The sequence below is a fragment of the Pseudonaja textilis genome, chromosome 2 (assembly GCF_049901715.1).
Source record: "Pseudonaja textilis isolate UNSWEBS1 chromosome 2, rPseTex1.2, whole genome shotgun sequence".
NCBI classification, from domain to species: domain Eukaryota; kingdom Metazoa; phylum Chordata; class Lepidosauria; order Squamata; family Elapidae; genus Pseudonaja; species Pseudonaja textilis.
In genome coordinates, this window is record NC_141991.1 from 160,581,934 (window position 1) to 160,609,670 (window position 27,737).

Genomic DNA, 27,737 nt, shown 5'->3' on the forward strand with positions numbered 1-27,737 from the left:
TCTCTAGGGAAAGCAATAATAGGGGAATATTTTCTCTTTGGCTTAGTGAGAACTCACTTATTTGCCCTGCATATTTTGGCATTATTTTAGCAGGATCTATCTTTAAAGCACAGGTACAGGCAGGTTCTCCTTATGACCAACCTTCCTCAGCTGGTCCCACTAGCTCCACTTGTATTGCCAACAAGCTCCAACTTGAATATTTGTGTCTTGAGACTTCTGGAAACTGTGAAGCTCACATCCCTTCTAGAGTATTTCACCCATTTTTAGAGTATTTCCAGTTTCCCTAATAAATAACAGATATACAAGCAAAGGCAGAACATGCAGGTTTGAAACAATTTAATTGAATTGAGGTTTTACTTGTTGGTTATTTTTCTGGATGTTGGTTTTTCTTCTCTTTTTTCTTCTGTTGTTTGTTTATTGGTGAGGAGGCAGTTGAATGTGAAACCTCTGTGGCTTAAAGCAGAAATGATAGCAGAGCAAGAGGAAAATGGGTGAAGAGGCAGAGTGTAAAATGTGACCAAACATCCAGGCAGCAATGAGAGGGAGAGAGATCAGAGCAAAGTGCTGATTGCAAGAACATGTCCACGATGCACTACCCACAGCACCGTACAAAACATGGCACACCAATCCAGTGTATCATACCAGACATCTTGCCCTTCACATTCAGAAAAAAAATCTACAGCAATTCAACCTTTGGATCAATGGGCGCCTAACCCCAGATGCAGATGCATACTAACTACTAACCTACACACACACACACACACACACACACACACACACACACACACACACAATGCTTGGAATTAAATTGTATTTTGTGGCTGGTAAGAACATATATTCTCTCACTTAAATTTCTTTTCTCTCCCCCCCACTCTCCCTGTCACACATACAAATGAAGCAACCAGTTACTAACAATATGCAGCACACAAGTTTAAACACAACTCACAGGGATCAAAACATAGATGCTGATATTGCAAGGGACAAAAACACAAAAACACCATCTTGTATCAATAAGCAAATACAATCTGGACTCCAATTTAAAGACAATCTTCAAATGTGCAAAATACTGGCCAAACACCAGGGCAAACATGCTGACATCATTTTGTACTTGGGTATAACGATGACTCAAGCAGGTCTAAACAGCAGACACTGCGCAACATAGACAAAGCTGACTTGCAGCATTGCATCATGACAGGCAAAAGGAAGCGTCAGTCTTTGCATATCCTGGGCAATTCCAGTGAGTGGGTCTGAGAAGACCAGGAGCAGGAGAGTGTGGAACAAGGACGATGGAAGATGTGATCTAATGGGCACTCAGAGTCTGTGCACTGAAATAGCAGGCATGGCCAGAGTATGCCAGGATGCGTTTATAGGACACTTGGGTTACGGAAGTTGTGCCCAGCAAAGCGAGCTTCATCACCAAGTTCTTCCTCAATCCTATGGAATGCAGACAGATAGTTAATGGAGTATATTATGGGTATCAGCCACATGTACTAGACATAATCCCCCAAAAGTTAATTTCACATGAAATTTAAGGTCAGAACACTTCCTTCTGTGGAACCCAATGAATGACAGTGTACTATAAAAGTACAGGCTATGACCTGGAACCATTTTCATTCAGCTCCTGGCTTTACATTCAAAGCTCTAAATGGCTCTTTCTGAGGAAGATACAGTTCCAATGGGAAAATGTGTCATGTGCATTGCTACGTGTCAGTCACATTGGGGTTTTTTGTAGCATTTTATAGCATTTTAATAGCTCATCGTAGGCACCGTGCCCTAATATTTCAGTGGGGTTTAGCTATGGACTTTGGTTTGGTTATCCCAAAACATGAATTTGCTCTTTTTCATGTACTCTCTTGCTGACTTGTTAGTACTGTATATTTGACATCTCTGTCCTGCAGTGTTATCAAGCTCTCTACTATAGTATCATTTTCAGTGATGCTAAACATCTACTTTCATCTCAGCTTCAGTTGATAGACAGATCATCTGATATCCTTCTCTGATACAAAGCAGAATGTTTTCATCAGTAATTCAGGTTCTGAAGTAACAAAATCTTCAAACTACTACTGTTATCATGCTTCATGATTGGTCCAAAGTTCTAACTGAATAACAGAACCCCCTCCTCAGGCAGGAGACAAATGGCTATCCAATCTCTTCTTGAAAACCTCCTGTGATGGAGTACCCACAACTTCTGAAGGCAAGTGTTCCCCTGATTAATTGTTCTCACTGTCAGGAAAGGTTGCCAGCTTGTAATAGAATATTCAGTTGCCACCAGATATACTGACAGCTTTGCTACTTAAAAGAGTTTCCCTTTAAACTCATCTGTCCATAGAACATGCCTCCACAAGCATCAATGTTCATAACAGGCAATGGCTTTCACCTTGCTCTGAGACATCCATTGGGGGTTAAGATAAGCAAGAAAGCAGTTGTGGCATCACAGTCCAAGCTCTGTCTCTTTTGTATGCATGTACAAAGAGAGGAGTTTCAGCCAATGTTGCAAGTGCCATCTTGCCTATTTTGATCCTCCAGTTCAGTTTGCTGATGTTGCTATTCTTCAATGAAGCTCATTTCATCTCGGGTCTCTTTCCATGATGAAATCAAGAACAGCAGTTTTAGCTATAGTTAGACAGGTCTGCAGATCCTTGGCTATTTCTTGGTTTTATTTGGAGCTCCTGATTTTGTGCTATGCTCTTGGTATGATTTTGACAAAATAATAATTCTTGGGAAATTAATTATTGTTCCAAACCTTTATTTCATGACTATCAGTTTTTCTGGACTGTGACCTTAACTCCCTGGACTCTGGTTCATAAACTGGCTGTAATGAAGTTGGCTTAAAAATGTATTTCTGGGCTGTAGCCTCTTCTTCTGCTTTAGTCATGGTGTTCTGCTCAGCTATGGTGTTCTGCCCAGACTATGACTTCCTATTAGTAGATTCTCCTGCTTCTTTATCCCCACTACCTGTGCCAGAAATACAAGCATTAACCACTTGCCTTTCCATGGGCTGGTCCTTAAAGGGCATATGATTTCCACTGACAAATTTCATTTTCCATAAAAAAATGTAGTAAGGAGAGAAAAACAGATGTGCAGGATGTTTTGTTGGGTACTATAGAAGACTTCCCTCTGGAGGCCCCTAAGAATTTGGCCTAGAATAACAACTGAAAGAGATTCCCTGCTGTTTCCATCATAAGCCTGCCTTCAGAATGATTCTTAGAAGAACTCAGTCTTTGTTCAGATACCTGAAAGACCTGCAACATAAGGACCTATACTCCTTGTTACTCTCTGTATTTGGCAGCTGTCTGCCGCAATCAAGAAATAACAGGATAAATCTGCTGTCGTGATGGCCTGGGCCAAAAGCAAGGCCAGCATTATGTGTAGACAAAGGTAACATTGAGGATGCCAAGCTGTTTTGATGATGTTGTCAATCACCAGAACAGATGTATGCTCTAGTGCTGTGTTCGTGCTTGCATTGCTGTGCAGTAGCAACAGGATCCAATGAATCTCTAGCAACCAAAGTTCTCCTTTGTTATATTAGTCCAATCCAGCAGGACAGACCTCTACTGAAAGATATGCAGGTTGATATTCCTATCTCCTCCAAACTCACTCGCTCTCTTTTCTCACACACAGGCATATCCACCTTACTTCCGTCACATTTCTTACCTCATTAGCTGATTATATTTTGCCAGACGCTCAGATCTACACGGAGCTCCGGTTTTTATCTGCAAAGGTCAGCGTCAATTCAGTAATATTTTATGGAGATTCACACAAACATGTCAATTATAGGCAAAGGCAGCCCACCAAGAATAAACATCTTTTGTGCTTATCTGAGCTCTGTCATGATATCAAAGGTGTATGAGATGAGGAATAAACCTTAAAGTAAACTTTGTTTTTTGCTAACTGCACAATCTTTGCAAAAGTTTGCTTAAAAGAGGGGGGAGGGGGGAGAAGAAAGAGCCCATTCTTTTGTTACCAGAACCTTGCCTGTTTATTTTTCTCTGCTTCCACATTCTGCCCCAAGCTTGTTAACTGTCAGCTGGAAGCAAATGGATCACTTTCTCACTCCACACAAGTTCAATGCCTAGAGGCTTGTCAGAATATTTTAGAGGTGGGAGCAACTGGATCTTCACTGCACAGTGTACTTAGCTGACATGTTTCTGTATTTCTTTAGAGGAAGATGTTGAGGTTACTGGCACTAATCATAGAATAATGGAAGGGGCCTTGGAGATCTTCTAGTCCAACCCCCTGCTACTCCTACGCTGACCCCAAGCCCATTTGCTGCCATGTTCCTGCCCTTTTCATCGTCTATCACTTTTTCTGGAAACCTCCCCAGGTTTCAAGACCCAAAGAACAGCCTCCTCATGGAACTGTTTATTCTGTCCCAGTTTTTTTACTTTACCCACATCATCACTCTTTTCTTTTGGACGAAAGGAAACAGTGTTTAAGATGCTAAATTAGGACTAAGAAGGACCAGGTTCAAGCTTACACTCAGCCCTGAAATCTCAGTGTATGACTTTAGGCTGATCACTCTCTCTTTCTGCTCAAGCTACCACACAGTGTTGTGGGTATGGAAAACATTGGAAGAAAGAATAAAGATTACCCTAGCTGTTGTGTCACAGCAATATGTTCTATATTCCATCTGATTTTGGTCCCAGTTCTGCTGGGACTGTATTTAAGTACCCAACATTCCCATTTATATATACTGTCTTCTTGGTTATTAGAGTGACTGAAAGTTTTTAATCTGATTTATTGAAATGTCTACACTTTTTAAACACTTTTGTACATTTTTCTTCCACAATGCTCATTTGTATCAGACACCAAATCAATTCTGTCTATTAAGATTCTCTCTCAAGAGTGGCAATTTTCTAGCTCTTGCCAGCTTCTCTCCAAAAGGAGACAATACGTGATTTCCACTAGTTAGAACCTACCTGCCCAGTACAGAGTCCCACCACCAGGTCAGCAATGAAGGTGTCTTCAGTCTCCCCTGATCGATGACTCACCATCACCCCCCAGCCATTCTCTTGAGCCAGTTTACAACTGTAAGTGAATATCATAAACTTAGTGGATTTGCCTCCTGAAGATAAACTTTGGAACTGTGAATGGGTACTTGATAGCACAGTGGCTGTTGGAGAATGGAGTGGCTTAAGACAACTCACGCTTGAATAGCTTCAGTGACCGATCCAATCTGGTTGACTTTAAGCAGTAGACAGTTGCAGGCCTTCTCCTCAACTGCGTGCTCAATGCGTTTGGGGTTGGTCACTGTCAAGTCATCTCCCACTATCTGAATCCCTACATTAGCCGTGAACTTTGACCAGGCTTCCCAGTCATCCTGATCAAAAGGATCCTCAATGGATACCACTGCAAAAACAAAAGGAAACGAGAAATTTACAATGCGCCCCAGACTGCAAATAGAGGAAGTCTCAGTGTCTGTAGCTTCAGTAGTGAGGCTTTGACCATATGTAGTCACTCACCTGGATAGTCCCGTACAAAGCTCTGATAGAGGTCACCCAGTTCATCAGCAGAGATGTAACGGCTGGGATCATCAGGGGATTTGAAGTCCAAGTCATATTTGCCATCTCTGTAGAACTCTGATGCAGCCACATCCATGCCAATCACAATCTTATCAGTATAACCAGCTTTCTCAATGGCTTCCTTGAGCAGCTCTAAAGCTGAGAGGTAGAAATGGAGGCAGGTTATTTTGGAAGGGAATATGTCTTCAAGAATTTAGAACATCCCTTCTAAGTGAGATGTTCTCTTTCAAAATCTAGCATCTCTTAGTGTTGTCCTTTTCCCCCCCTCACCTTCACTGTTCTCCAGGATGTTTGGGGCAAAGCCCCCTTCATCTCCTACATTGGTAGCATCTTTACCATACTTGTCTTTGATGACACTCTTGAGATTATGATAGACTTCAGCACCAATGCGCATAGCATCCCGGAAGCTTTCAGCCCCAACAGGCAAAATCATAAACTCTTGCATGGCCAGTTTATTTCCAGCATGGGACCCTCCATTGATCACATTAAAAGCCTGGAAGAATTTTGCAACAAGAACAAGAAGAGGGGCTCTTCAGTAACATATCTTAAAGCACCATACAAGAGTTGTAAATGATGGTCTGAAATTGTTTTAATCATAATGATTTCTTTCATCTGTAAATATCCTAGCTACTGTGATTGAATAAAGAGGCTAAGAACATTGTGTTAGAAGAACTAAAATACCATGTTTATAACCCTAACCCTAAAGATAAGATTTGAAAGTTCCTACAGTATATTTAATATGGATATAAAACTAGCATGCATGCAAAGGACTATAAAGGTATATGGTGTATTGGGGAAAATCCAGTTCTTCTGGACCCTTGTTCAATCTGTTGTTACCTGACTCTCTGCTCCATACCTCAGTTTTATGGGCGTGAAATCAAGAAAAAATCACCAGATTCTTACAGGGACTGGCAGAATGAGATCTGAATTTCCAGCCAAGTCAGCAATATGACGGTACAGGGGTACATCCTTCTCTGCAGCGGCAGCTTTGCAGACAGCCAGGGAAACACCCAGAATGGCATTAGCTCCAAATTTAGCTGTGAATTTTGCAAAATTGATTAGAATATAGTATAATGAGAGAGTGCAACAAAAGATCTTTGAGCCAAAGATTTTACCAGCATCCAGTACCCCACAACATCTGCTATTAATCTGGCCTGGGGTTCCCTGCATGGCTTTGATGGTTGCTTTTAATTTTGCCACAAAAATTTCCATTGGGCTTCCTACCCAAGAGTAGTCTGCAAACAGTAGCAGTTCCTTTCTTTTGAGAGGGAGGCTAACATTTCCCTTCTCCGCTGTCCAGAGCTTTTCAGCTGAAGTCCACCTTTGGTGCGCTGGGTTTCCCCTCATATACTTGAAATGTATTTTTGCTGGTCTCTCTTCAGCTGGTTGTTGCTGCTATGTGCATCCCCTGTGAGTATGCTTATTTGTTCTAAACTACACAGAACATACAGCCAGTCAGTATTGATTTGGAGCCACTGTGTCTCCAAAGCCAGTTCTGATAGGCCTTTGCATTTGATCCTGCCAAAATACAGTACATCCACTCCAAGCACTACTAGGAAAACAATCCATAAGGACCAGTCCAGCATCAAAAGCATGCATCCAGAGAGAGAGAGAGAGAGAGAGAGAGAAAGAAAGAAGTCAATTTAGCAAAGCAGCTTTATACTGGTCTGCCCTGTTGCCTTACTGGGTTTGGTTATGTGTTTCTATTGATCTCATGCAAACATAAATTATTTGCATTGTTCTTTGCAGAGAAAAGACTAGCAAGACAGTGGCAGTGCTTTGCACTCTAAATCAATCCCAAAGGAAGAAGGGAAAGAATCAACAGATAGATATCATTGTTTCTAGTGTGTGGGAGGGGCTATTCTCTTTTTGACTCATCATTTTCTTTCTTAGTTTAATCTGATCTTTTTTCACATTCTCATCTTTTTTGTTTCAGCTTTCACCATTTTACTTGAAAAATTCCATACATTTCCCTTGCTCACTCGAATTTTATATTGCAGTGAAGGAGACTGGGGAGATTCATGTAGGAGTGAGAGATTTTAAAAAATGGAGAACAATTCTAGGAGGCGCTATTTAGAATTCAGCCTCATTCAGTTCGATTGGAATTCTTTTTCCCATTAATTCTCTAACATGGGAAAGAATCTATTTTGGGACCAAGATTATATTCAGCATTGCATGGCATGATGAGAGCTGCACACAGAAACTGCTATTGTCAGATAAGATGTGTAGTGTCAAATGGGAAAATGGATGACGTCAAAGCAAATCCAAAATAGTATACAGTATATGTTTGTATTTAGGAAGTATAAAATAAGAAACAAAAATGAATGTTTTGCCTTCAACCTTAGCAACAAAGAATAGATTAATGTAGGAAGTGGCATAGATAATAAGAACACATTTGATGTAATTGTGTCTTTTGGGACAAAGGGACTTCAAATAAGCTTCAAATAAGTGTTGCTTTTTCATCCAGTCGACTCCTTATATTTGTGATCTTGTGCTCTGTTTACCATACCAATAAACAGATTTTTTTCAAAAATGAAAATAAAGGAATTTAAGGAAGCGGTTTGTGTTGCCTTGTTTAAGCCCCTCTTGCATTCAGAATCTGGGTTTAGTATTTGCTGGTCCCAATCCTTCACCTGTTTTACTTTTTGGATGTTTTTTAGTTTACTCGTCTCAATCTGCTTTCTTGCTGGAGCATAAGAATACAATGTAAAAGGAGTGGCTTTTGTGAGCTGTGTTAACAGAAACCTCCCTCTCTCAGTTAATCATGATTTTGTTCTCCGTTGACTTTTGAATGTGAATCGAAAGGAGTATCCCACTCTTGCTCTACCGTTAGCTATTCAGTCTTAGTCTTACTAGTTTGTGCTGCTCTTTCACCCTCCCTTCATGACCTTCCCCCCAATTTTTTTAATGAAGAAAAAAGTTGGGTTTACATTTATTTTCTGTGCCATCCAGTTCCAGCATGAGGTTGTCTATCTTCTCTTGCTCTACAACCGAAAAGGCCTGAAGAAAGAAAAGTTAATCTGTTAATAGAAGAAATCTGGATAAAACTACCTGGTAAACTATCTTTAGTTTCACCAAAAATTTAGTTCTGTAGTACTGTAGCATTCACTGTTTCATTGAACTTCATTGAAAAAAGAATTTCTGTCTTTTGATAATACCTATGTCTTTATTTATTGTCAATAAATAAAATGAGGGGAAAGGGAGGCTGAGAGGAAGGAAGCACTTCCAACTGTCACCATTTTCATGCTCCACAACTACAGAAACTGTTTGAATACAATCCATATATCTCTGCTTCTCTCAGCTTGCAAAACTAAAAATGAAGAGAAACATTACTTCCCAGTTATAGGTTCAGAAGCAAAATAAAACCTTTTACAAGAGAGAAAGGAAGAAGGAAGGAAAGAAAAAGAAAGGAAAGAAATAGAAAGAAAGAGTAGTAGTAGATTCGTGCTTCACAATTCACCTGAATTATTGAAAGTAAAATGCGAAACTGTATTTCCCTTACACGATCCTAAGCTCAGGAGGAGAAATGAAGCAATAGTTCCCTCTAATGGAAAAACGAGGTGTCTGTTTCTCAAAAATCAACCAAGCCAAGCCACCACCATCATACACAGTTCTGCAGTGTTTCAATTATACCATCATCAAGCCAAAATGAATCAGATTGTGCCTGCAGTGCTACCAAAATCTTGGGAAATCAGAAATTCAGAACTGATTTCTGAACTGTTACCAAATCCTTGTACGGAAGTGCAAGGGAGGGAGGGAGAGAGAACAGGCATAGAAGCAAAATATGAGAAGATTAAGACTAAAGGTCAACTTACAGAGTTCACAAGAGCAGGGGCAATAGTGCTGTTGATGTGATCTACTGCCTGCAGAACCCCTACAGACAAGGAAAAGAGGCAGAGTCACACACAGGCAGTAAAAAATAAAGACAAAGATTGTGAATCTATCAGTTTTTCTGAGTCATTTTGGTTTGCAGACATTTTACACCATAACATCTGCTGTTGTTGCTACTTCAAAAGCAAGTGGCAGTCTATGTGTACACACAGACAAGTAGACATAAACAACCAGTGTTCTCTAAAATTGTTCCATATTGTTTGGTAATTCCAGTTTTAATGCCCCTACCTTTGCCAAGGAATCGGGATTTATCATTGTCACGCAGTTCCAAAGCTTCATAGATGCCAGTGGAGGCACCGCTTGGTACAGCTGCCCTGAACATTCCTGAGAAGAAATCAGAACATGGGAATCTTTCATAGAAATAATAGCTTAGATCAGGGGTGATGAAACTTGGCAACTTTAAGACTTGTGGGAGAATTCTGGGAGTTGAAGTCCACAAGTCTTAAAGTTGCCAAGGTTGGAGACCCCTGATTTAGACCTACTAAGCAGTGAACTATGTCTTCTGGTTATACAGGTGCCTTCATTTAAAAAACAAGAACAATTTTAAGTATAATATTATTTCTTAAAGACATGGTGAAAACCATGTAGGCAGTATGATTGATCCAATTATTCTATAAGAAATAGCTGTGCTCCAATTTTCCAAAGTTATGGCCATAGCTATAACTACATTACAAATGTAATGACTATACATTACATTAATGCAATTATAATGTGATTAAGGCAGTTATAATTATTTAAATGATATACTTCAACGTGTGTCAAGCTATCTGTCTTCCCTTAAAATGATTTGAGAATACCTTTTATAATATAACATTCCAGCCAACATTTGCGAAGAATGTCTGTAAGACGTCTCTATCTTTTAAAAATATGCTAAATATATTGCTTCTGCAATGATCGGTACATATCTCATATAAAGATTTCTGATCATTTCTTTAATAATTAATTGCAGAAAACAAATACACAATTTTAAGCATCTCCATAAGTATTTAAAGTTCACTGTGACCTTGGCTAGTGGATGCCTCAGAGATATTTCTGAGAAGAAGCACTTAAAAACAGTTCTTCTTCCCTGTGCCTCTTAGTCTTTTGGAGTCTTTGGAAATGGAATCTTATAAATTATCCAGCCAATAAATGGGCTTTAGTCAATGGCGAAGCCTTTGATCATTTTTTTCTTTCCTTTAAAAGTCATTCCTACTTAGAAATGTGCTCTTTACTTATTTTTTCTTATTTACTAAGTTTTTATAGCTCCCAAGCTTCTACTTCATTTCTGTTCTTATGCAGACCTTTCACTAGTTTGAAGAGTATTTTTTTCTGCTTTCTTTGTTTATATTATTATATTATTAACTTTTATTTATGATTGTTGGGAGGTGGCTGGAAAAATGAATGTGCTTGGCTGTTTACTCTCTGACATTTTGTTTCCTTTTGTCTGATTTTAGTATTCTGCTTCTCCTTCTTTTCAAAGCATAGACTATGGTTTTTGTCACTACTGTATTGTCTTCCTTTCCCTTCCTTTGCTTTAATTTCTCTTAATCCAAGATCTCTTTGACTTTGGTACAGTTTCAGATGGGGGTTCTAGAATGCATATAATCTTGCCTTCTTTAAATTAAGTTAAATTAGCATGTTGCTTTTCTTCTCATTTGATTGCAAATTGATTAAAAGTGTAACATTTCAATTTTGTGATTTAAGGCCCTGGAGTTCAATAAGATTTGGGATCAGGATGATCCTCTGCTAACAAAGAGCTCTTGCAATCTGCATGCTCTGCCTTGGGTCTCTTTTTCCTTGCCCCAGCTTTGAAGCACCAAAACACCAAAGGGTGAAAGATCAGCTTTTAGTCCTGGTTTCTTTCAGGTTTTATTTTATACCTTCTTTTCTAAATTCTCTAATAGTTAACATTTTTGTGTGACTATAGATATCTATTTCAGGTATTTCTGTTTCTTGTATTTATCTCCAGCTTAGGTATTGGCAGTCTCTGACGTTCTAGACACATCTGAATTTATGGGCATGTTATGGGCACTGTCACAAAATGGCTGCTGTGGAAGGTGTACCCATTCACAAAATGGCTGCCTAGTTGATTATGCTTAGTCACAACACACTAATTTACTACAAGAGAAATGGATGAAATTACTACTTAAGTTTTATATCCCCACACTACTTACCTTTGTTCTAAATAATCTCTGCTTCTTTTTCTCTGGATGAATGGTGGAACTTTATGTGATGGGCTTTATGCCATATAGAGGCAGAAAATTGCATCGATTTACTTCCAGGTAAGGTTTTTACACCATCACTGTTCTCATGTTCATGAACTTTTGATTGGAAGCCCATTGAATTCCCTGGAAGTATAAATAGTATCCTCCTACTTTTTTATGTTTTCCCATCATTTACATCGTTTTGCCTTTTGATTAATAAGAATCCTCCAACAGAAATCATTCCCATTGGGCCTGAATAAAAACTAGAGTAGGCTTGTTGTCTGCTGGCCAAGTCTGATGGGTACATGGGCTGGCCTGAGCATCAAAATTAGCTTCTTGCCAAAGAAGAAATACCACGATTTCTTCTAACTTTCAAGTATGAAAACCATGAATTTCAGATCAATTTCAGAGGTCTAAGTATGTATATAAATGTAAGAATTCTTATTTTATCACTTTTTTGCTTCATACCTTCCCGCTATTGCAGGAATTTTCCTTTCCTTACTCTATTGGCTCTAGTAGTGGGAATTAATAAGTGAGCACAGCTAAAACTACTGCTCAGATTTTCAGTGAGGCATTTGATAGAGATGGGAGGAAAAAGAAAATACTGTTCAATCCTTCTGTCATCTGGGGTTGGTAACACCTGACCTTTCCAGCTCATTTCCTTTCAGTAGAACAACTACATTAGTTCAGTGCATGGGCTGCAGAAGAAGATACAAACTGCTTCTTCCTTGTCAGTTTGTACCTTTTGAGGTATACAAGTCCACCTCGACAGTTGGATTCCCACGAGAATCTAGGATTTCCCGGGCACGAATCTCCTCAATGGACATTGTGGAAATGGGATTTCCTAGGGGAGAATAAAGATAGAAAGCCCAAGAAGAGAATGGAAAACAGAGAGTGAGCTTTAAAACGTTCATCTTATGATCTTTCACATCCCTGTCCCCATCAAAAAGCTCCGCAGCTAGAAATAGGAACAGTGCAAAACAAACAGTGCAAAGAGTGTAAAGGATAAAATGGGGTGGTGGTTGGCAATGCTATAAAAGTCTTACATTGTGAATACAAATATGACATACAGCCCTGGCTCTTAAAAGTAGCTGGTGCAATTTTCTGAGGTGCATTTAGGCTGAAGGCGTATCTCACAATCTTGCAGCTGCTGTGCAGATGAGTCAGCCAGTCCAAGTAGAACACTCTCACTGCCTACCATCTGATTTGGTAGGAAAAGCTATAGCAAGTCATTTGCTTTTCTGGTAATAAGACCCTCTCAGCCAGAAGTCCTTTCTTTCATTCTTCTATTTAAGGACTCTCTGGGAGAAAAATGCTCTCTGTTCTTCCTATTCAGGGGTTTGTTCCTGGCATTGAACAGACCCACTGAAGTTGCATCCTTGGGAACACAAATGAAAGACTCTGTCTCTTTCCTGGTAGTCCAGGACTTGGGAGGGGCTCCTCCACTTAGGATAGGCAGTCAACGATATGGCACAGATACGGCACAAATTTGTAGCATTATCTTTGACTGGAGCAATTTCTTCAAAGAGAAAGACATTTTATATAGGCTTGGAAGTAATTACACTTTTTTTTGGAGGTGTGGTGGGGACAACTGCCTGTACCCTTGGGAGAAAAGTAACACAACAAAGAGGCACTTCAGATAATGCGCCCTATTTTTTTCTGGCCTGGCCTCCAATGTCTTTTCTTCATAATATGTAACCACCTGTTCAGTGGGCTGCAGTCTTACAACAATTTGCAGTCTCATAGCAGTAAGGCAGAGGCCTGAACTCTCCAAATGGATCAGAATGTCTTATAGGGGACAAGATGTTGCCTCGGCATTTACAGAGCCAGCTCTACTGCTGGCTATGGGAAAAGGAACTGTTTCATGGCAGTTCAATATCAAGAGACAAACAGCTGGATGTCATTCAATGTGCCTTCCACTTCTTAAATAATGGTAAACTTCTGCCTTTAGCTGCAGTGGAATAAGATGTAATTGTCAACTTTGAGAGTTTGGTTTTTGCTATGGAAATGATGCAGGTATACCATATTGTCCTTGGCATAGGAAGGAAGGAAGGAAGGAAGGAAGGAAGGAAGGAAGGAAGGAAGGAGGAAGGAAGGAAGGAAGGAAGGAAAAAAAAGAGAGAGACATCTGCTTTTTCCTCAATTCCCTGTTGTGTTTTCTTCAGAGGGCATTTATCTCTGCTTCTGACCATGGTGTACAGGTATTCTCAACATCTATTTTTCTGCTAGGTCCAATAGCATTGACTTCATCTTGCTCCATCTCCTGGGGCAAATTTAAGTTGTCTTTAGTATTCATGGTGCTAATGTAGGATTTCTTACTTTTTTCTGACATCACCAAAAGAAGCCTCAAGCCTATGAATTCTGTTAGGTTTGTCACTTTGCAGGGCAATCAGGTAACTGGCAGTAACAGATGCAAAGGTAGAATGGGGATTGACAATGGAGAAAGCATTGAAATATTAGCATGTCATGCTAATATTCTGCTTGACATGAGGAGGGATAGTATTTGGTGGATAGTATTTTGACTCAAGGGCGGGAAAAGACCAGAGACCTAGCTGTCTGCCCAAATGACTAGTACCTACTTCATCACATACTGTGCAGTTAATGTTTCCAGATATTATTATGTTAGTTAAATGTGCTTTCTTTTATATCATCCCAAAAAGAGAATAGGCAGTTGAAAATGAAGAGGTTTGATTTACTTGAATTCAAGAATCAGAAGGCTTTAAAAATAATTTATTTTCTCTTGCTTTGATCCTATTTCTATTCCACTCCAATCCTACAACTTTCTTTGGAAAATGATGCTGTAAATTTAGACATGAATTGCTTAAATCACATGCCAATTGGTTCTTAAGGTCTTATGCCAGAGGTTGATACTATGGATAAGATACGTTCCACTTGTAACCCAAACTTGAAAAAGCACAATAAATTCTCTGTAATGGGAAAATTTGCCTTCCAAAGTATTTCCCTTTGCCAGAAAAATATAATAGACTATGTATTTAATATTACATGTGTTAACAGCAACCAGAATTATATTTACACAACATTGGAAAGGTGTGGAGATCCCTACAGAAGAAAAGATAACAAAAAATAATAGAATGTGCAGAAACAGATATATTAACACTTGAAATTAAAGAAAAGGAAAATACAGAATATTTTAAAACATGAGATTTGTTTTATCAATGGTTAACTAACAGAAATAGAAGTTAGAACATTTAAAATTATAAGAGAAGGATTAATTTTACCATGAGGGTTCGGGTTCACTATATGTTTATTTTTAATATGATTTAGTATTAACAATTAAGTATTAATATGTGGAGAAACTACTAATGAACATGATGATGATTGCTCAAATTAACTGTAACCAGACAACACACTGTTTATATAGACATTGAAACTGTTGCTCTTTCTTTATATAGTAAAAATAAAAAAAATATTTAAAAAAAACACAAAGTATTTCCCTTTGCTACCAAAGAAAGAGAAATACGTTAAAACTGATGGCAAATATATAATAGAACCCAAGCAAATTTTAAACTAGTTTAAAAGCTAATATGGCTGTGCTGTACCACATCTTCAGCCTATCAAGTCCAGTTCTTTATTTTCTCGGTAACCAGCTATATGCTTGTGGGAGGCCTTAGCGTAGTATGTGAATATAACAGTATCCTGCAGTTCGTGTTCCCTAGTAGCTGAAGAACAGCTATTTGGGTATGGTGGTTTCTCCAAACAATTATAGAAATTGTATTTTGATGAAGTAGTTGCAGATTCTTTGTCAAAATTCCTTGTTAATAAATATTTGGACTCTAGCTGTACACAAATGAAGGTGCATTATGCTGTATGAGGCATGACCAATGTATCACAGATGGCACTAGGCAAAAGTAATGACATACTGTATATCACAGAGGATTAGAGAGGGAAAATCCAGATTTGGACTTCATGGCAGAATCTATTTAGGATGGTCACCTGTTCAAATCCTATTAAAATAAAGAAGAGCTATGCCATAAGGAAAGTAGGACAGTTTACTACATGGAATTTGATTAGGACTTTCCCATGACTTAGGACTTTCTTATGGCTCAAATTGGATTCACTTTTTGGTACTGTTAATCCACCACAGGTTTGCTCTATTATATTAACAACTATGTTATATGCTATTCGTGTGGCATAAAACTAAATTTAAGTATAAATAAATTTAACTATAATTAAAACTAAAAACCCAATTATTCTCAGCTCACCTCTGGCCCAAAAGAAATTTGAAATCTTCTGGTTGTCTGCAAGAAACTCCAGATCTCTGCACTTCTTGATAAGGACCCCTATGTTGGTCTCCCTTTTCATCTGGTAGACCACCCATCTTCAAGATGGGTACCCACCACTAGACAGTAGCAGGAGACTGTAAGTTTGGCTACCTTTCCATCTAAGCAGTTTTAAAGCCTTATATGGAAATATCCTTGCAAGACAACATTAATACTTTCCTATATCTTGTTTTATAGTTCTTTAATGGCTTTAGTTTGAGTGTATACTGTTCACACTTCTTGATTGCAATGATGTGGAAGTAACAATGGTCTTTCCAGATAATGCCATTATTGTGTAGCATCCAAAGTGGTTGTGTGTGTGTGTGTGTTACCATCATTTAACAGAGCATGTGCTCTTTGCAAGGATTGAAATCTTTCCAGGGAACCCAAATCCTATACCAAGAATAATAGTTCATCATCCAGCATGTTTACAAGTTGAGACATTTGGTTCTTCTTCTAGCTCTGTAAATGTTATTCCTAAATTCTGAGATTTACAAGAAGCAAACTTACATGTTTTGAACTGTTGCTTTACAATTTAAGAATCAGAACAGTAGGGGAAAAAGTTATTTTCTTAAATGAATTCTAGTTACCTGTGTGCATTTCCCCTTTTTTCTGCATTCACAGACGAGACAAGATATTCACATTTTTGCCTCTGATAAAAACTCAATTCTGCCTGTCCTAGCATGTGCAGTTTCACTGGGGAGATGAAGAATATAACGACTAATTTTCAGTGCATGTATTTGTTTGCTACGAAGCACAGCTTCCTCCTTTAACCATTTCAGGTTGCAATTTTAATTACACTTATTTTGAAGTAAGACATACTGAACTTAACTGCTTTTATATCTCAGATCTATACACATTCCACTATTCTCTCAGCTCCCCGGGGAAGCCAAATGCAGTTAACATACACAAATACAGTATGTACAAATGAATTACTAGTAGAGCTAAGCAACTCCTCAGGATTAGTGCCTTACTAGAAAGAAATTTTTGATTTTTCCTTGCTGGACGTGTTCATATTTTTAATTAAAAAGACTCTTTACCACTCATGCTATTTACATTTTATCTGAACAACTTACACGTTATAGATGAAAGATGGGTTTTTGACCAGAGATACAGTGATCACACAGAGCAACACTCATGCCTAAAACAGCCACATATTTATTGTAAAAACTACAATTCCTTCATGAATCTCAGAGCACCTCTCACATAATTCTTCCACGGCTCCAATCCAGGTCTCACAGAGGGGTGTACTCTTACTCTCCTGTTAGATTGTGTTATGTGTCTTCGACCACCTCTAATATTCTGAACATAAAGATGTCAAGGGTACAACTGAAGTATTCAGAGAAAGAAACAGTCAGTTGCTTCATTGGCATGAAAGCAGGGGGTCTACTCATTCTTATCAAAAGTCCTAAAAGTGGGCAAATCCAGAAAAGAATTCAAAATTCAGCTTCCTTCCTTCGTGTCCTATATATATATGTATGATTATAATCTGAAAGGAAGATAAGAATGATGAAGCCATATTGCCCTTTAGTGTCATCAGGAAGATATTTATGGACATTCCTCTACCTGCACCACCGTGATGCAGATGCCAGATACAGAGCGGAATGAAAACCACAATAGATCTAGGAGAGAGAGAGAGACCTATGAGACTGGAGATGAAGGCTGACCCAGAACGGGCAAATGAAAATACTAAGCCACATAAACTGTGGCTATATAAACTGTATAAACTGTGGCAGAATTAAGACTTCTTCTCTCCTATCCATTTTAATCCATAAAAATAGCAGTCACTTTGCAAGAAAAGCCCCCAGGGCCTTTAAGCGTCAGTCATTAAGGCTGGAATTTTCTGGCTCCTGAAAGTATATATTTCCCTCCCACCCAACATTCTGACCTGTTATTCCAGACTGTCACGCTGAGATAGCAAGATTCAACTAGGAGCTCAGAAATTTCTCTGTTCAAGTATCAGAAGATTATTTATTTCTTCTCTACGTTCTGTCATGTATTGATTGGCATCCATATTGAGGATTCCATTAGTTTCAGCATTTCTTTGGCAGAGTCCAAAGTGTAAGCAATCTAGAATTCTCCGTTCATCAGCCCTATTGATACACTTGAGTTATTCCAGTACTGATTGAGGTTAGAACATTTTATTGGTTTGTATCTTCTGTTTTGACCCCATCCTTCAAAGACTCCTAGGTTCAGAAAAGATGGATTTATTCAAGCTGTTTCCCCAATCCCCCAGTCACTGTGGTCCTCATTCTTCAGTTCTTTCCACCATCTCTCTTTCCATTCTCCCGCACAAGTACTTTCCAAACCAGCAGTAAGAAAAATCAGAGGCACCAGGAGCAATTTGGTTCTGAAAGGAGGTCAGGCTCAGATAAGCAGGGATAAGGATTGGCCAGGGTGGGAGACACAGTTGAGGAGCCCAAGGAAGCCACGGGAAGCTGTTTGAATGTTGTTATGTCTGCATGGACTGCAGCTCCAGGCTTTCAGATAAGGCACTGGTCACATGAAACCCATCCACATCTTTATTTTCCCAGATGCCAGCAAAAAGATGGAAAGCACACCCTCATCTTAAGATGGTGCAATAAGAGATTATCAGGCTGCCATTGCTTTCCTTCCAGGATCCCAAAGTGGAATACAGGTGTCCAATATATCTGTGTCACTCATAGTTGTGGTACAGTCTGCAATGGCACCATGTACTTGCCTATAGCTGATGATAATGGGAAAGCTCAGCTTGAGCCCTAGGGTAAAAAAGGCTTGTCAGGTTCCCTGCACATCTCTGTTAAAATGCATCACTTTTTTTGTCCCCAACTCTCAACTCTACAGTTCTGATCGGGTATCACAAACACAATACCCAGAGAGAGGAATCTGCAGCCACCAAAGGTGAGACAGAAAGCTCAGAAGGTCATGTGTTAGAAAGCTCACATGAAAAAAAAAAAAGATTCAGAGTGGCAAAGACAATATTTGTAATGCTTAAGGGAGTAATCTTAAAAAGGTAAATGCTGAGAACCACAGTTAAGTCACTGGGAGTGGGGGAGCAGGGGAGATAGGGGATGGCACTTACCCTCCTAGTGCAGTGCTGCTAAGAGGAGTTAGATGGTGAGCTGAAAGATGCAGGACTTGAAGGGAAGCTTCTGTATCCTCTGAGCCAGTAGGTGGATGAGCAGCAACAGCAGCAGTGGTGGGATAGTGCCGCCCCTGATAGGGCCAGGATGGCAGCATGTGACCTAGAGCCGACGATGAGTCAGGATTTCTAGGGAGCTTTGCAAACAGCACGTAGAGGATGGAGCGACTCGGGAAGGGAGGGGGAAATAGTGCTGCAGAAATGGGATGCCAAAAGCAACATGCTTTGCCTGGCTTCACCAGACTCTTTTTTTTTTTATTGAAATGCTTCAATCACAACATATTTGAAAGAACAGACAACCATCTGCAAATGCTATCCACTATGGTTCCATCCAGGAACGATACAATACTGTTCTGTTCTAACATGCCAAGATTAGTGCTAACTGGGTCAGAGCTGTACAACCCATGGAAAATGACTCTGGAAGGTGGCTTACAGCTCTTACTTCTTTCTGGGGACTTTCATATACTTGTCATTCAGTTGTTAAGTCTTCATGAGTGGTGTCTTCTGCTTCCTGAAAAATATGAGGAAAAAGAACAGCCTCAGAGTATTTCCAAATGAGGATGTTAGAATGGCAAAGCATCAGGGATATTCTAAGTATACAGGCTGCATCAGAGGCAAGTTATTTTCCATGACTATCATCATAATAGCCCAGATAGTAGATAGGAACAACATAATCTTCAGAGACGCTCTCCTTGGCAAATTCTGTTGGAAGTAGCAAGAGTATCAGCTCCTATTAATCTGGATATTCCACTGCAAGAAGGCACCCTCAGTGAATTATTTGCCTTTTATTTTTGTACAATTCTAGGCATATTGTGGATTTTACAAACAATAAACAATGAAGTACCTTTATTTTAAGCAGGTATGATTTTACTCATCTATACATCAGGGGTGTACATACTGTTGGAATAATGGAATAATCAAACTGTTTCCTACTCATTTGTCTTAGTACAATTTCAAAGTTTTGTAAGGTAGGGACAATGTCCATATATTCATGCATTTGATATTCAGTTATATAGTCTTTGCTCAAGAATCTCCTTGCACATATTTTATTTTGAGCTACGGTTTATCACCTTTATTGATTCCTTGTACTCAACCCACATCCTTGTTTACTTCTGTAGTATCTTCTCTTAGTAAGATTCTCAATACCTTCCTTATAGATACCGGTATTAGATCCTCTGCTCAGTGTGGCTGCACCATCGTTTTATAAAATGACATTATCAGGGTTTTTTTTTTCAGTGGTTTCCCAGTAATGTCTGTTTGCTTCTGGTGCTTTTTTTTTTAAAATTGCATCTGTAAATCTTGTGCTATATTGTATAGACAGCACAATCTGCTACTTCCTTTCAGTTCCATCAACTCTTGTTATGGAATGATTTATTCTGTTTTCCAAAGGCTCATTTAGAGATAGTGACATTGCAGAATCCAGAATTTTATCCATGCAACAACAGAATCTTTTGATTCCATTATATTTGTATTTCTTTAAATTAGATGTTATTTTTCTCTTCCTGTGCCTCTGCCAACTTTGCATTTGTTTACAAATTTCCAAAGGAAAGTCATAACAATATGCTGCATAAAAATATAACATACGCTGTAGAATTTTAAAGATCACTGTAAACAATTTATTATGAAATTAAGCTTTTGTGGGCTATATCTCCTTCATCAAATGTAGGCTTTCAATTAAAATAGATTTGTATTGCAACAAATTTATGCTATAATGGAATACTGTTAAGGATTAAGGATTAAGGTAATATAAAATGTATTATAGTTAATGAGAGCTATCCAGTTGCATCTTTCAAGACTAAGCAACTGCACAAAATAGTTTAACAACCTTGACAAGGAACTTTATTATCCATATAGAATTCATCTCCCTCCAGTGCTTATAATATAGTCTGCCCGTGCCCACTCTCAATTATGATCCATATGTGGCACCTCTATAGACTTAAAAGAAAAACTTCTAAGGCAATTGTAACAAAAGACAAAAGGGCTGGCTCTTTTATATTTTGTATCCCTCTAATCAGAAAAAAATATATTTTTGCTTGTCTCACTTCAAGCTCCTTCTCTCTCTCTCTTTCTTTCTGTAACTCTAACTCTTCTTCCTTTCGCCTTTGACGTATATCTGCAGCTTCATTGCGCTCTTCTTCCTCAAAGAAATCTTTATCAAGGCGCTCCAGGTTTGGGAGCAGGACCAGGGCTTCTAGACGGTATTCTGATTCATCAGAACAAGGATTTTCTAACAAGACCAGGGCTCGTAACATGGGCAGCACTTGCAGCTTTTCCAACTCCTGTACTTGTGCAATTGTATTTCCCCTGCAGAAATGGGAAAGAGATATCTGCCTTACAATATACCCTTATTAGGAAAATAATCATTTAAAGAAAACAATAAATTTCAGAAGGAAATGGGAAGAATAAATGGCATATTTAAAAAAGGAGTTTTTCTGAATTTTAAATGTTTCCTTTGCCGGCCTACTTTACTTGTACAATCATTTACTTTTGTAAGACATCTGGGGTCAGAATCTTCCCATTAAGCTATGGTCATAATAAGCTATTCTTGGCACAGGACATTTAAATCTAAGTTATTAATAATATCAACAACGATAAAAATAATCATCACCTTAGGGCCAGTTGGGATCAGTAGGAATTAATGATTGTAAACTGCAACTGTTTAAATTACAAACCACACTATTCAGATAGAGTAAATGTCTTAGAAGCTTTAAAAGTCTGTTGGCCGCTACTATATATTTTCTATAAATCTAACATCTTTATATCAGGGTACCTTATATCAGATCCTACTAGTGAGCTGTAGTATTGTCTACAATCACTGAATAATCATTGTACTGATGTAATTATATTGAGAGCAAGCTTTATATTGCCTCAATTATGTTTGAGTGATGCTAGGAAGATTTTAGAAGTCACTAATGGGAACATGCTGTGAATATATTTTAAGATGCAAAATGGGAGTTCCCATAGTTGCAAGTAAGTCTTTTAATTTCCATTGACCTTAACATTTCATTTTGAACAAAAGATGTCATTTATTGTTTTTTATAAATGCTATATAATTCAGATGCCTCTTCTGTGCCTTTGCCTCATTTTGTACCTTGTTTGGGGGCGAGGGTGGGGCTGGCATATATAAAGTTCCCTCATATTTTTTAATTCAAAATCCAGTGGGAATGAATGTGACTATAAACTAGAATCCATTCTCCCCACTTTGTATCCAATAATTTTACCACAGCCATGTAATGTTGTCCCTGTTACTGTGCTCTAATGCAGCCAATAGGAGTAATGTTATAGTGCTTTTTAAAAAAACTAAAAATTGATATTTATCAGGAAGACTTGGTTTAAACATAACTTCTCATATTATTCTCTTTATTTCCAAGGCGACTTTGATATTTGATACAGAAGCTCACACACCGTAGGTTGAGGTACTGAAGAGATTTCATGTTGCTTGAGAAACCATCCAACACTTCAATTAGATTGTCACGCAGGTGTAGAGTTGTGAGTTGCTCCAGATTTTCTAAGTCCTCTAGCTGACTAATAGTATTCTGAGCCTAAAAAAAGAGGGTATTGTAGGGTATGCTGTAGAGAACAGAATATCAGAGTTAAATTGAAAGTACAGTCACCCAATAATGAGGAATAAGAGACCTTATAAACCAGTCATGTGTTTGCAACTAATTAATGTTAGGGATATCATTTTCCAAGCCTTACTTGGGCTTTACAACAGTTTAGGAGAAAATTGAGAAAAATCTAAACTTTATAGATCCATGATGGTGAATCTCTGGCACGCATGCTAGAGGTGGCATACAGAACCCTCTCTAGGCACATGTGCCATTGTCCTAGTGCATGCACGCATGCACATCCCACCAGCCAGCTGGTCTTTAAGTCTCTGCCACGCATGCATGGGGGGGCAGGGCACGCAAAGGAGTTGTGCCGCATATGCAGGGGGGAGGGACAATGCACAGGGCACACACACATTGCATTTTGGGATTGTGCACATGCTTTGGGCACTTGGTGCAGAAAAGGTTAGGCATCACTACTTATAGATTCTATGGCTTCAGAATCAAGTCAGCATTTGCCTCTGTCTCCTATAAATCTTTTTGTTACATTTGCCTGATTAAGGGTCACGAATATCTTGATAGTTTGCATTCTATTGTGATCTCAAGTGTAATAAAGATATTGTCTAAGATGAATAAATATGCAAGAGCACAATCACATTCTTGGCACAATGTGTCACAAAATCGAGTCAACACTAATGTTCCCTCTCCTTTATATTCCCCAGTGATCAATTTTAACACTGGCATTTTGTTGTTATTGTTAATTTAATTTCAAAATTATGCTGTTTCTTTCTTCAAGGAGCCCAGCATGATTTCTGTCCTCCCACTCTTTTTTTATCCTCACTATAACACTGTTAGACTGCTGAGAATGTGGCTGCCTCATTCAGTAGACTTTATGGGAACTAGAATGGGAATCTGAACCCAGATCTCTGGAGTTCTTTGTAAAATCATTACAGTACATCAACAGAAATTGGAGTCAAGCTTGGGAAATTGTGCACTAACATTGGACTGTAATTCTACATGTTAATGATTGAAATCATATCCACTTTGAAATACAAAGATCAGACTATGCAATTTAACATATCTTCTGTTTAACCAAATTCACCTGCCACAATCAGGCATAAACTGTGTCTTTGAAGCTGCTATATGTATTGCAAGGAAAACCTGGATAAATTTATTTTAAAAAGGCAAAAAAGGGAAGATTTTCATTTGCATGCCCTACCTTTCACATCATCAGAGTTTCTCAGGCGTCTCTGTAGCCTCTATAACTATATACTATGTGGTATAATTATGTACACAATTACCATGTCTAGTTTGATATATAGTGAAAAGGCTGTTTGGGGATAAGTCCCCTTACCAAGTACAAGTTTTTGAGTTTGGGCAGGTAGATTCCAGCTGTAGACTTTAGATTGTTTCCTCGCAACTCTACTGTGTGCAGATTTGACAGGATAGTTGGATTCAGTTCTGATAGTACCTCAATCGCATTGCCTGGGTATAAGAACAATAGGCAGCAATAAGATAATTAATTTGTCCAGGATTCCTTTTCGGCAAAACATAAAGGGAGACATTTTCCTTCTAGATTCAGAGAAATCCTTGAGTATATACCCACTCACCTCTCAGGTTAAGGCTGGTCAAACGTGGGTGGCAAATGCCATTAGAGTCCTTGATATGGTTGTTGGCAAAGCTTGCAATTTGCAAGTAGGGCAACTCTTCTATGCTGGCACTGGTTAACCGATTATTATCCACTTTCAGCCACAGCAAATGTCTGAGAAATGCCAATGGAGAGAGGTCACGGAGCAAGTTGTCTGACAAGTCTACATATCGTAGATGGATGTAATTATGGATGAATGTGATATCTGTCAATTCCCTGTCACAAAATGAGGAAAATTACATTATACCCCAATTATCAGTTTTCCAGTGCCTTCCCTAAATATGTCTATTCCATTAAGAAGTGGAATAACAGCCCAGACAAAATTCTTAGAAAAATAAGTTATATATCTGTGCACTTAACTTTTCTCTGACTTCTAATTTCACAAAGGCATGTGCAAGGCCATTGCCAGTTTTACATAAAAGTGAGAGGCCTTCCTTCACCATCTCCTCATTGAGAGAGGTTGAAACTTGGGGCTGTGGGGGGAAAAGCACAGTCAAGAAAAGATACAAGGAAACATTACTAAGTCACAGCAATCCTTTTGTATCAGAAGAGTGAATGATGAGGCAATAATTATTTTTCTCACACATTTCCTTCTACTAATGTTTTCTTCACTACAGCAGACAAGCTGGGGAACGGGGGAGAGAGAGATAAAAACTTCAGGGTAGAAATGAGTGAACTATGGGTTGTAATCTGACAATTTTATTTAAAATCAGCATCCATTATCTCACTCAGAGATGTACATACATTTACTTTATTTCTAAAAGGGTTAACCTGTTCCCTGTTTTTTCTTTTTTTGTCAGGATTTTCTTGTTTTATAAATTTTTAAAACAGAAGCTGCTTTAGAAAGGGAACTTGTGGTATCTTTTACAAAGAGGCTATGCTAAGAGCTACATTAAGTTCTTTTAAATTGCATTGAGTTTGATGGGCAGAGAAAATAGTTATGCAATTTCAATAAATTGTTTACTGCCTGGATTGAGATGGCATATAAATTCCATGAATGAATAAAGGAATTGTGTTTTAAATATTTTTGAAAAAAATACAATAAATATTACATGCTTTACCTCTTCCTCTGCTTCATCCTCTTCCCCTTCCCCTTCCCCCTCCACCTCTCTCTCTTCTTTCTTTTCTTCAACTTCTTCTTCAGTTTCATTCTCATCATCAGGCTCCTCATCTGACATTTTCCAGAGTTAATGCTTTCAGGCTATAAATAACAAAAATTGCAAGTGATTTCTAGCAACTGGCCAGAATCTTATTTCAGTTGATTATGAACAAACCTGGTGTGGGTATTGGTGAGAAGGGCAAAATGTTCTCATTTGAGGACACCATTACAGGAGGGGAGAGGGAAATGCTTTTAGGAAATGTCCTATATTTCAGCTGGTCTTTTAGCATCGAGTCCTTTTGAAAACCTTTTAAAACATCTTCCAGGCAGCTGTCATGTGGACTAGAATCTTATTTTGGTCAGAAGCTTCAGAAAAATCTATTGAAACCCAACAAGAGGGTTGAAGTGACAATTTTGAGGCCAACTAGAACACAGGAGGGCAGATATATAAATAATTAACAAGGATTTCACTGGCATGTTTCAAATAGCAAAAGAGAAACTGAAGCCCTTGCTCCCCTAAAAAGGAGAAAACTGTCCGATGTACTTTATCACGTACCGTGGACAGAAGCTGCACCGGTTAAATTTCTCTCTATTGCTGTTGCCCAGCTGTTGTTGAGTTTAGCGTTGTGAAAACCAAGGCAACCACCCCTGAGGGCCCTTTAGCGCCTCCTTCTGCCCAATTCGCATTCCTTCAACTCTCCAAGAAGCGGTACCTAAACAGTTACTACGGTACTATCTACTCCGAGTTGCTGACCCCGGTGCAAGACTTAGCCGCTAAATGTGGATTACTTGGTTGCTAGGGCAACTCCGGAGGAGGCGGGCACTGTCGTCGCGGACGCCTTTACTTCTTCCGATAGCCGCCGAATGACTGTCAGGTTTTTCTATCTTGCGAAGGCGGCCGCAGAGGCAAAGGCTGGCTGGCAGAAAGCGCGGGAGAAGCGGATTGGATGAGAGCCGCGATATTTGCATAAAAGCGTCCTAAGGGAGCCTGTGTCCCTCAAGCTTGGCGTTTGTGAAACTCTGAGAATTGGCGTCCACAAAAGTTGCTAAGCTTGAGAAACCCCCCTCCAAAGAGTCAGAAGAAGCGAAGCAGAGCCGGGTCGACAGTAAGCGATGGGATGCAAAAGACAAGAAATAGCAGGATGCCCACGCTGCCACTTTGGATATAAGAGATTGGATAACCATTTGTCTGGTACAAGGTCTTCTGCTCGAGCAGAGGGTTGGGCTGGAAGACCTCCAAGGTCCCCTTCCAACTCTATAATTGTGTGTTCTTCATTCAGGGTACAGTACAGTAGTCTTTTTCACGTGTACAGTACTTATTTCTGTATCACTGTTCTCTACCACCTTTTGTCAAATTTATTCAGTAATGCTAACTTGTTATGAATGCTGTCATTATTGTGTCGGTTTTTCACCTTTCCCATTTTATTTCCTCTGACTTCTATCACTTCTTGGTTGCATAGCTAACTAGCTTACAGATGCATGACAAATAAGTTTCCTGAGGATCCATTGCATCTCCCTCATCAATAAAGGCTTGTGTGATAATAAATTGGGGTGCTGTTGAGAGAATATATTAAGCTGAAGTGATAGATTCATTCACCCTGCCACAGTTTACATTACAGGCTGAATCAGCATTACAAATCAATTGAACAAGCCTAAGAGCCATAGCATTCCAAGTTGCTTTTACCGCAGCATGGACTTTTGTCAGACTTTTATCTCGTTTTATTATTGCTTTTAATGTATGCTACTGAACTTATTCTGCATTTATTTTAATGCAGAATACTACCTGGAACATTCAGGTAAATCAAGTAAATAATCTAACATGCATGTCACTTGGCAAAAGTGTCCTGCATTAGTAAATTAAATAAAGAGCACTTAATTAGATACACAAGGTTGGGTGAGGAAGGAAGCTGTGTGTCCTGTGAATGTATAATGTTGGGCTACAAATCATCATGGTTATTGGTTCTTGATTTCAACTTGTAGAGGATTTGATGCAGTACAGAGCATAGTGCCATCAGTTGAATGAAACAACCCTTTTTGGTCAATCTCTACTTCAACTCGATTGCTAATAAAATTGCAAGTAATTGAGGGACTATGTCCCCAGTATGAACCAAACGTTTACTATGCTCCTTCAACAGCAGTCAAAGGTCACAATGAGTGAACACTGACATGGTGAAATCATTGAAATGGGCAGGTGAAGAACTGATTTAATTATGTTCATTTGGACTAGGCAGGTCCAAATTAGGCGTGGACCTTCCTAATAGAAACATGCTTTTCTGGCAAAAAAAGTTGCTATTTCTTTGTTATCTACCATCAAAAATAGGAAGTATGATTTCTGGGGAGAATGGAATACTGAAAACATTAGTCTGATGATGGCACCAAACACTCTGGTGTCCACTTCTTTATTTTGGGATCTCCTCCACTCAAATATCGTAGGGTGTCTCTCCC

At 38.9% G+C, this 27,737-nt stretch overlaps 2 protein-coding genes and 1 long non-coding RNA gene across 7 annotated transcripts; 1 reads left to right on the forward strand and 2 right to left on the reverse strand.

Annotated features, from left to right (window-relative positions):
* Positions 1-321: 321 nt before the first annotated feature.
* ENO2 (enolase 2) lies at positions 322-19,057 on the reverse strand. The gene is made up of 12 exons (XM_026713362.2): positions 18,938-19,057; positions 12,339-12,440; positions 9,642-9,737; positions 9,338-9,396; positions 8,453-8,522; positions 6,426-6,559; positions 5,793-6,015; positions 5,463-5,660; positions 5,148-5,349; positions 4,920-5,028; positions 3,655-3,713; positions 322-1,434 (listed from the first exon to the last, which is right to left on the reverse strand). The coding sequence occupies exons 2-12, from the start codon at positions 12,421-12,423 to the stop codon at positions 1,365-1,367; spliced, it is 1,305 nt and encodes a 434-aa protein (XP_026569147.1). The 5' UTR covers positions 12,424-12,440; positions 18,938-19,057; the 3' UTR covers positions 322-1,364.
* LRRC23 (leucine rich repeat containing 23) lies at positions 18,965-26,196 on the reverse strand. 5 transcript variants are annotated; one of them, XM_087923020.1, is made up of 9 exons: positions 25,849-26,095; positions 25,255-25,394; positions 24,554-24,666; positions 24,156-24,409; positions 23,900-24,030; positions 22,403-22,539; positions 21,040-21,301; positions 19,440-19,508; positions 18,965-19,100 (listed from the first exon to the last, which is right to left on the reverse strand). In XM_087923020.1, exons 2-8 carry the CDS (start codon positions 25,369-25,371, stop codon positions 19,467-19,469), a joined length of 1,056 nt encoding a protein of 351 aa, XP_087779146.1. In that variant the 5' UTR covers positions 25,372-25,394; positions 25,849-26,095; the 3' UTR covers positions 18,965-19,100; positions 19,440-19,466. The 5 variants fall into 5 exon arrangements, with proteins under 5 accessions (XP_087779146.1, XP_087779147.1, XP_087779145.1 ...); XM_087923021.1 differs by lacking the exon at positions 18,965-19,100 and adding an exon at positions 19,172-19,190; XM_087923019.1 differs by lacking the exon at positions 18,965-19,100 and having other exon boundaries at positions 19,219-19,508; positions 26,082-26,196.
* LOC148127213 (uncharacterized) lies at positions 19,767-21,183 on the forward strand. Its single transcript, XR_015741372.1, has 2 exons — positions 19,767-19,856; positions 21,117-21,183. It is a non-coding gene; the product is annotated as an uncharacterized LOC148127213 (long non-coding RNA).
* Positions 26,197-27,737: the final 1,541 nt, after the last annotated feature.